At 45.2% G+C, this 10,585-nt stretch overlaps 1 protein-coding gene across 1 annotated transcript in view; it reads right to left on the reverse strand.

The window, feature by feature from the left end:
* ppargc1a (peroxisome proliferator-activated receptor gamma, coactivator 1 alpha) overlaps window positions 1–8,715 on the reverse strand; it is a 54,705-nt gene extending 45,990 nt beyond the window's left edge. Inside the window, exons 1-2 of the mRNA XM_034164168.1 lie at window positions 8,643–8,715; window positions 6,658–6,836 (exon numbers count right to left, since the gene is read on the reverse strand). Coding sequence (XP_034020059.1) covers window positions 6,658–6,836; window positions 8,643–8,700 — 237 coding nt within the window. The 5' untranslated portion in view covers window positions 8,701–8,715. The remainder of the gene's footprint in view (window positions 1–6,657; window positions 6,837–8,642) is intronic.
* Window positions 8,716–10,585: the final 1,870 nt, after the last annotated feature.

Raw genomic sequence — 10,585 nt, forward strand, 5'->3', positions numbered from 1 at the left:
TTTTGGTCAGGTTAAAGTGAAACAGCCCTGAAAGGCTCTTAGCAGAGATTACCCTCTGTGATAAAATAGTCATTCCAACCCCGCACACAAACGTCTCCGACAACCGGAGAAGCGATGAAGTGTTGTGTCTCGCCAGGAAAAGGGGCCGCTATCTGATCGTTGTGTAGGTTACACAAACGGGTATCCACTGGGGACAGGGGATCAGCTGGGCAGGGACACAAACTGTAGCTCAATCAGCAGCAGCAGCCCACTGGGAATGCGCGGTTGTGTTTGTGCATCCACACCAAAAGATGTTCCCCTGCTCTTTTTCCAAACATTCCCTGGTGGGGACTGTTGCTGTCTTGGCTGCATCATGCCTCCACTGCTCCCTGCATCCCCCCCCTCCACATCCCGTTTTCCTCACCAGAAGGGACAGTCTAGAGGCCCGATATATTTGTTTAGGTGCCGCAGCTTCCAAATTCCCATCAGCCAGCAACAAATGCTCTGGAACAAGAGATGCGAGGCAGGAAAGACGGGAGGAGGCATGGCACAGAGTGGGGTTAGCTGGAATGAGGAGTCTTGTTCTGGAGTGGATCTGACAAGACGGCTCCGAGACGACATGAGTTTTGGACAATCTGCTTCTGTGTACATCTGTGCCAACTTCTCATTTGTGTATTTTCAAACATCGCCTCAGTTCCCGCACGCGCGCCTAAGCCCCCAGTTTGACGTGATGGAGGACATCTTCCATCAGATGGCACAAATAAAACTGAAGACAAAGGCAGCGCAGTGCACTCTAATGAGACTCACTTGAGGAGGAAATCAGTGGGATATGATAATCCATACACTCGTTGCCAGAGCGGTGAACTGGTGCGGGTTGCGCAACGCTTGAATGTCAGCATAAATTTGCAAAACCAACGTGCCAGCATTAGGCGGAGTGTAGGAACGCTGACAATAAGGGCCACAGCTGCACACTCAGAAGGAAAAGTACAAGAACGGACCTAAAAGCATACAAATGCTTCGTTTGCTCCCGCTTGTACTCTGGGTAAGGAATCATACCCCTATTCCTCTGCATATAGGGGCGCCTGCCACGTGTTTTGCACGCTAGACTGTTGATATTTCATCTCGGAGGAGGTTTTGAGGGACCTGTCAGCATCAAGCACGTTTGGATAATCTATGCTTACATGTTGTGCTGTCTTTGTCTGCTCTCTCCCCCCCTCCCCTCCTGTGTCTTCCAGGCGCCACGTCATGGAGGGTGATTGAGCTCACCTGTTCCTCATCAGCAGCACCTGTATTACACCCTGGCTTTTCCACTGATCAAACGCCAGAGAGTCAGTTTACCTGCAGGGTACCTGGCGTCCTTTCCGTTTTCTTCGGTTCCTTCGACTCCTAGACTGGACTATCTGTTCTACTGTCTTTCCTCAGATCACCTGCTGACTGTCAGCTCCGTGGTGGCTGCCTGGACCAGTCTAACCGTTCATGGTTCCTTGTTACAATCTCTCTGGCTCTCGCTACGACCTGGACTTGCAATCCAGCTCTGAGCTCCTGTTGTGCTTCTGCTCTCCAGTGCTTGTTTCAGCGACTACCACCCACTGCACAATTCATTATTTACCAATAAATTGTTATTCCTTTTATCACAGTCTGTTCTTTGCAATTAGGGTCCTAATTCAGACGCTTTGGGTTTTCAACCGCAACACTTACATATGTACATAGAGAAACGAAGAGGCTCCATTGTGCAAAACATTTTATCACAGCATGCTCAACATGTTTCCTCAAAGCCTTCTAAAGATCACACAATCAATCTAATCCGCCGTTATTTATGGGTAATCACCGGAGCATCTGTCTCGGAAAAAAAAAAACTCCCAACAAGCAAGGCAAAAGTGGTGCGGTGCCTTTTTTTCAAAGTCTGATGCCATTACTTCCTGCTAGCATGGGCACTCCCACGCAGCATTTCCCAACACAATACTGGAGTAATGCCTTAAGCCTTACCATAATATTTTACTACCCGAAAAGCCCCCCCAACCTTTTACTTTAAATCCACAGGCTATGATTTGGTCTGGCTCAAGTCCAAGCTGCTCCCATCCTATATTTTTGTTTCACTACCCATCTGTCTCAATGTCTGACTTGGCCTTGTCATCTGTTAGCCTTTGCTATACATCTCCATGCCTCCTTTTGTTTCACTTTCTCTCAATTGTCTTTCCGTCCTTGTCTCTCTGTCCCATCTGTCGATCTATCACTGGCGTATCTGTAGATAGGTGCAGCAGCAATAACGTTTCAGGAGGTAGACTGTGCCAATTTCTTGCATAATCACATAGACTGACTCAACTCACAACAAGTGTTAGCGTCTTAGGGGAGCTTGTGCCAGCATTGCGGTGGCCAATTTTCTGAGTGGATTTTAAATCATTTCAGTGCAAGTTTCTACAAACAGTGAATTCTATATTTGTTTGAATAACTGGTGCACATGTTACACTGAATTCAGGTTTGGTTAAGTGTTAGCATACACAGATGAGCTTGACACCCAATCATGCCGATGCCAGCTTGCCACACAATCAAAATTCATAAAATCACCACACAGAATGTAAAATAACCCAAAACCAAAAAAGTTTATAATCAAATTTTATGAGTGTATAAATACATTCCCTTCAAGAAAATGTTAGCTTGCTGTCTGTGTAGCAGCTATCTCAAGAGCTGAAATGCTTCCACAAGCTACTTTACTTAGCTACTTGCCATGTTACTACAAAATGAGAGTTTGCCAGCACATAATGTTAAGTATCTGAGTAGCAATCAACCTGTAGTGTCCGACCAAGCCAAATTGTTGACATGTAACTCATTGCCTATTATCAGAATAAATGAATACATTCAGATGTGTAACGCTCAATCCAGCTAGTCTAATGGCTACAATGGCTTTTCTAGTTATCTTAGCAAGCTAACAAGTCGATGGTAGAAAGGGGGATAGACTTGAGCAAGGGATTTTTAAAAGCAAAAAAATGTATTCAGATTTCTAAGTAATGATTAAATTATAAACACCCCAGTGTGCATAGTACTTTTCTAAGCCAGTTACCTTGGCTGAGTAACTTTTTTTTTTTTTTTTTGCTTGAAACTGAGCTAGTACTTGAGCAAAAATGTATTCAAATATGCACATAGTCTTGATTATCCAGCCCTACTTTCTGCCACTATAAACAGGGTCTGGATCCAAGCTCGGGTTTCGATTGTGAAATGTGAGGATGCCACCTTGATCCGAACAGGACAGACATCGATTGGCTAAGAATCCTACAGTAAGTACGTCATCATTGAGTCTGAGTCGCATCATTTTAAGCATGCACATAAGATTATTTGTCCGTGTAGATCTGGATTGTACTAGGAAGGGTATAAACATATACAAAATCCACATGGGTCTGCTCTGGTGACCTTGAACAAATGGGACCAGCCAAAAAAAAAAAAAAAAAGAAACATTATAGTACCAAATAATTATTCACACTGACAACATTACACTGGTACAATTCCTGTGTGATGATTCCGCCTTATATGTGCTGTAACCATGCAGCATCGTAATGTTACTGCCACAATGGAATCTGCAAATGCCAAAACCAGTGAAACAAGTTTGAATCAACTGACCGACGCGAGACACGAAATTCGATCCTCGACTTTGCAGTTGAAGGCACTGGGTCACACTTCTGTGCCATTATCTTTGGCAGTACATTGGGAAATTATTTGGAGTAACCACCCCTTAACAACTGCAGCCAAAAATAGAATGGGAGCATTCACGGTCGGGCCGTTTTTGAAGAGGGGTGTCCAAACACTGCGCCAGAAGCGATAGCTGCCATACACGTGTGTTTGTGTGTCTATGTTTCTACAGTCAAGCAGCGAGGAGATCATTCTCCCACATTCATGTCAGGGACACTTTGGACAGTGGCAGAGAATAGAGCAAAAGGCCAGTTGGGGACAGAAAGCTTGTGATCTAAGACCTTGTGCTACTTGGGGACTTAGAACAACCCTTAGACATGACTTGTTTATTGACATTCGCTTACGTAATCGGTAAACGATTTTGTTTTGCACTGTACCCTAAGGCTCATAAACGTACATGTAGCTTTTGCACTTTCTGAAACATGAAAACAGTTTCCGACTGCGGCTGAATTACTGTGCGCTTCATCAAGGTCAACAGGTGTGTTTGAAATTATTTTTTACCTAAAAATATCAATGAATAGTGCAGGAATGCAATCTTAACATTTTCAGTTCTATTTGTGTGACGTCACTTTAAATGGGAAGGATCTGCCACTCAACCACAAAGGACAGTGGAAGCAAATATTGGACTTTCTGTGACATGCATCACAAATCTAAACACAAGCAATTTTCCAGTTAAACTGGGATGATAAGTGGAGGAGTGTTTACATGCACAGTCACAGAATATTATTGGTGGAAGGTCGATAAAAACAAGTTTTTTTTTTTCTTGTGCTTGTAACAGCATAAGGCTTTAACAGAAAAAAAATCCAGATGAGTGATTGAGTGAGTTAGTTCACCTTTGAGTGGACGATAACTCCAAAACAACAAATGCAATCATCATGTAACCCACCAAGTGAAAAGAACATACAAGAACAAACAACACTGCATCTGGGAGAAAAAAGTCTGGTGCCACAGATTGATCGAAAATACAACTTTGTTTTGCGAATGTCATATCCTATAGATGTGTCTGCCACCTGGTGGACAATGGATAATTGCAGAAAATTGTGAACATCCGAGGCTTAACTCGCATGATGTTTTGCCTGCATCCTAAACCGTGGGCATGCACTCTGATCAGCTAACAATTTAAGTTAGCAACCACGGGGAGAAATGTGATGCCATCTACATCAGCAATACGGAAGAAATACTCAATTGAATAGGAAAATAAAACTGGAATTAAAGAAAGGATAGAATGTGAGATTGTGGATGACACCAACTTATCGTCTGTACCTGCAAATTAGTGGCTACCTCAAAACACTTTTCTGAAACATTTTTGAAACCTTTGCCAAAGCTACATTTTGAAACATTATTCAATATCAAAATGGATCAATGGAGACTCAACACAAACAAATGACGTAAAAACATTTTGCTATGTTTCAGTTGATGTGCGCCCTCTGGTGTACAGTCAGTGCAGAGCCTATAGGTGCACCAGCATATATGTTGCTTTTGCATTACTTAAGCCCTTGATTTAAAATCCTGTTTCTTACTTTCCTTCTCTAAAGGTGAACTTATGATTGCTTGTCTGGCTTATGCAGAGGCCAATCAAGGGCTGCAAGAAGTACAGCTGCAGTCCCCAGTTTTCTGATCTTTGCTGAGCAGCAAGCTTTCCCCCATCAGATTAAGTTGGATTAGCTGGGTCCTGCCATATGATGAACTGAGCAGTGCATATGGTGACTTGAAACTTTCCAAAGATGGAGAGGAGAGAGAGAGAGAGAGGAGCGAGGGGAGCCGGAGAGGGAAGAGAGAGAGAGAGAGATGAGAAATCCCTCATCACGGAATGTATTACAGCTTCATTAGAAGACTTTGCACGTCCTCAGAATAACACAATCGCTGCTGTGTTTGTCAGGTATCGAAAAACATCACCCGCTTTCACTGGAAGATCGACTTCTTGCTTGGAGCTCAATCCCATCGCCAGGGTGCTGAGTTCCATTGTGTATAAAAAAAAAAAAAGGGAACAAAAAAAAAAAACACATCCTGCTTGGTATTTTTATCTGCCCCCAGAGTCACCCAATGGCTGCCGGCCATATCAGTCTCAGACGACAGAGGAGCCACGGTCACACCAGCCGACACTTAAGGCCTCCCTTCACGTGTGTTTGAGCTAAGGGGGAGGGGAGGTGGGGGTTCCACAGTGGTCGGTCTATGACACTGAAAGAGGTGGAAACGGTGGGTGTGTAGGGTTGCGGGGTACGGGTGGTCAACTGTGGAAAGAATTCTGGCCTCTTATTCAACTGCTGCCTGCATATACCCACTAAGGACGTCACACCCCCCACCGCCACAGCAGAGCGCTGGAAAACTGGAGTACATGACACGGCTGTAGGCAGCACACAAACCGCCATCACACACTGATGTGACCCAAAACATCCGATATCTGCCTTTCTCGTCTATCTGTGGCATTCACAATGCCTTGTATTGATCAACGATGCCATGGCCCTGGACAGATCTTCACCCTCTGTGGATTTTATCACTTTCAGAACACAAAAAATAGGATTGAAAATGATGGATAGGAGGTGATAGAGGAGTCTGGGAAGGATATGGAGGGTTTACACGCCAACCTTTGAGAAGTATTGTGTAATACTGCTACCAAGTCCAGAGTTTATTGCTGTTACATATGTGCTATACTGCTTGAATCTCAGCTGGGGTATACAACACAGCATGTCCACTGCCATGGCCAGGATCCAAATGAGGGGACAAAGGTCCACCTGGGCTTATCATGAGTTATGTTCTCAAATTTCGTACGTAGGAACAAAGTTAAACTATGTTTGTAAACTGGTGGCGGTTGGACAGTTTGTTTGGTTTGCTTTCAAGATTGTGATAGCAGTTTGGTAGGGCGTGTTTTACTCCTGACCAATAGAGGAGGAGCCAAACCCATTACAAAATACATCCAAAGATGCCCTCGACCAGCAGAATTCCAAGTCACAAGTCATAAATACTGCAATTAAGAATAAACCAAAGCGCTTTTTTTACCTCAAATACATTCGATGCCTCATTGCCATACTGCGTAGAAATGATCTCCGATTGGTCGCTGTACCATTTGAGGCCACCGAGAAAGCTGTCGGCATCAAGGTCGCTGACGTCCAGTTCTGAGAGGTCAAGTTCAGGGAGGTCTGGGCAGAGGGGCTGGTCTTCACCGACCAGGCAGCACACTGGAGGACAAAATAAAACAAAGATGGTCACAAGAAAATCAGTGAAGTGCAGACCATGGAAAGAAACCTGTATAACTGGTTTGCTCCCTCTTTATTACACTCTTCTGGTTACCAACACAATCTTTGAGTGCTTTACAACCTGTTACCTCCCCTGCATGGGTCCAACTTTCTGTACATTGTGTCCTCTCACCATCACTCCCTGAGCACTGCTGCTACAAAGTTACAGCTTCTGACACACTGTTCTTCACTCCTAGCCCACGCTGTGTTGTCCAGAACAAGCCTTGACCTTAGCTTAGGATGCAGCTGAAGGGCATGTACTGGAACTCACGCTTCCCGATAATGTGAAAAGGTGTCAGGAAGTTAATGTGCAGATTAGCAACCTTATTTAGCAAAATCAGCATTTAAACTGGAGAAATCATCTCCCTGCAAGCACAAACCAGGCAAATGCAAATGAACAACTTGGATGAGCTGTCCAGCCAAAATCAACTCAGGAGTCTATGCCTGTCCACATGCCTACATGCCAGTCCAAGTTTCAGTATCATCGTTAAACATCTGCTTGCTTGCTGTCTAACAGCATGGAAGCTCCTAATTTTGTTGACAACACTTCAAGATAAGATCCTCTGGCAAAGCCTTGAGCTATTTGGCCCCAGGTCGAGGAATGAGACTCCGGTTCCATGGGGCAAAGCTGGGAGAAGGGTGCTTTGCCAAGTAGGAGAAGGCACTCAGACACTAGTGTCACAGTTCATCTGTCTTTGATCATCTGAATTTCAAAACTGGGATCTACTGAGTGCTCATCTTGAAGACTTCTTGGTCATTCCTGGAACAGCGCCACCAGGCAGATACTCAGGGAGCACCACTGATTTAGGCACTGTTTAGTTTTGGGTGCAAAACTGCATGCGTGTTTAGGATATTTTCGGGAGAAAAACGCATCATGATTGGCACTGCTATCCCATCCAAATGCATCCTCTGAATCCTGCATTTTAAAATCCATATCAGCGCATCTGAATTCAGACAATCCCTTTAATGTGTCGGGAGTAACGGATGCTGACTTTATTTTTAACTAGGGGAGCTTTCGTTCGATCAAGCGCTCATTACGCAGCAGGAAAACGCAGCGAGACTGCAGTCAGATCGGCTTGGATAAGCGCTACACAGACACATCCAGGTGGAACTAAACGCGCACACGGGATGAATATCTATGAAGTGTGTTTTTATTGCAAAATAAGACACAAAAGTCCAATCGATTAACGCGCACAAGGCGGGAAAATGGTGCAGACGCGTAACGATCAAGTTGCCTGGATGCGTTATTGCTCCTCGCCGGGATGTTGGCACGCGAACGTGCCCCAGTGCTTTTATGATGCTCCAGCACAACGCACACAAGCATGGGAAAACATGCGCAGCGCAGCAGAGAGATAGTAATCAGACAAAATACCTGACTTTGAGACATTTTTGGCGTGAAACCTTCTGGGCACCAGAGCGCGCTGGAAAGATATCCGGCAGTTTGACTCAAACAAAAAAGGAACAAATAGTCCAGATTACGACAAACACATCGTTAAATGGAGTGAAGAAAAAAAGGGGAGATTCCGCTCAGTCCCTCCGTGTGACACATATTCCCGTGTGGAAAATCCACCGCATCCTCAAACGCGTCCAGACGCGCGCGCCATACAGCAGCAGCAGCAAAAATGAGAGAAGAGACAAAACTGTGTGGGATAATCAGCGCTGTCCATCGCTCCAAGGAGAAGCAGGAGGGGTGGGGGGAGGAAAGACAGTCCACGGGAGTGGAAAGATGATAAAGAAGTCAGTATTTACGCGCGCTCACCTCTAATTCTGTCCACACCGCGTCCTGGTTACACCTGTCCCACGCCATCCAGGCACAGTCCCCAAAAAAACTAAAAAAAAAAAAGAAAAAGAAAAAAAAAGAGGAAAAAAAAGCAAAACTAAAAAAAGATGAGGGTACAAAAGAAAAAAAAAAGCAAAAAAAAAAAAAAAAAAAAAAAGAAATCCACACGCTCTTCCCACTCGCGCTCGCTCAGGCGACTGCTGCCCCTCGCCGAGAATGAACCGAGGGCACCTGTCTTACAACTGCTTTCCATCACATGACAAAGCTATTAAAAGTAGGCAGGGAGTGACTCCGCGTCCACACTACTCTGCCAGTGACGCGCAGGAGGCAGGCGGGGTCTGGATGCGCACATAGTGAAGTGCAAAAAAAAAAAAAAAAAGGTCCGTCTGAGAGTCCTGTCTGGATATACCATGTCATCATAAAATGAGCAAAAATCAACCTGCAGGACGTAAGTGCTGCTTTTTCCAACATATCTGTTCATTGCGCACACACACAAAAGCCAAATAATACTGTAAAAGAAATACATTTAAAAAAGTCAATACTTTGCAGAGCAACCTGCAACTTTACGATACAAAGCTCTTGTAATGTACAAATCATTTACATTTAAAGATGTACAGCCTCTTGGATTTTTAAGATTTAAGTCTTTTTTTTTTTGGCATTACTATAGATTATTCCTTAGCATTTAAATAAGAGATTCCATAATAGGATGCGCCAATGCGCTCAAACTTTGTTCAGTCTGCAAACAATTTAGAATTTTGACCCCTGATGGGTAGAAATTCATGCAATAACGTGCTACATTTGATAGTGACATTATACATCACATGGAGGCTTTCCCCGATCTGTGTGAAGGATGTTGGGAATGGTATGGTGACTGCCATTTAGAGTAAAGAAAGGCAGTGTGATGTCAGCTGGCTGCTTGCTTGAACAAATAAACCAAGATGGCCGAAAACTGTCTGAAAGATCTTATTTCTGTATAAATGTAATATGTTACAATGACCCCATGAAAAAACGGGGAAGAGGAAACGTGACCCAGCCCAGAGGAAGCCTGGGGCCTCTGCCTGGAGCCAGGCTTGGAAGGAAGGCTCATCCACGAGCACGTGGTGGCCGGGCTTGCCACGGAGCCCGGTCAGGCACAGCCCTAACAGGCAACGTGGACTTTCCATCTCCACCCAGTAGGCTCACCATCCACAGGGGGAACCGCTGGATGTGGGTGCACTGTCCAATGGGTGACGGTGAAAGACGAGGGCCTCGATAGACCAAACCCAGATGGCAGAGGCTAGTTCTGGAGGGTGTGAAACGTCACCTCGCTGTGTGGGAAGGAGCCAGAGCTTGTGCTTGAGGTGGATCGCTACAGTTAGATCTGCTGGACCTCGCCTCCACTCTCCTTGATAGTAGTTGGACCTTATTCTTCTCTGGAGTTGCCTGGGGTGTGAGGCACAGGGCGGGCGTGGGGATACTCACGAGCCCTGGCTAAGCACCGCGACATTGGAGTTTAACCCGGGAGAGGAGAGGGTCACCTCCCTGTGCCTTCTGGTGGCGGGGGAGGGGGGGACTCTGACTGTTGTTTGTGCACATGCACCAAACAGCAGTTTGGAGTGTTCCTGAATGGAGTCCTGTATGGGTCTCCATGGGCTCCATTGTTCTGCTGGGGAACTTCAGCGTACATGTGGGCAATGACAGACACCTAGAGAGGTGAGATTGGGAGGAAAGGTTCCCTGATCTAAACCCGAGCAGTCGTTTGTTGTTGGACTTCTGTGCTAGTCATGGACTGTCCATAACAAACATCATGTACGAACATAAGGATGCTCATAAGTGTACATGGTACCAGAGCACCCTATGCTGAAGGTCGATGATTGATTTTGTGATCGTATCGTCTGATCTGAGGCGGTATGTTATGGACACTCGGGTGAAG

This window comes from Thalassophryne amazonica, chromosome 23 (genome assembly GCF_902500255.1).
Source record: "Thalassophryne amazonica chromosome 23, fThaAma1.1, whole genome shotgun sequence".
Taxonomy (NCBI): domain Eukaryota; kingdom Metazoa; phylum Chordata; class Actinopteri; order Batrachoidiformes; family Batrachoididae; genus Thalassophryne; species Thalassophryne amazonica.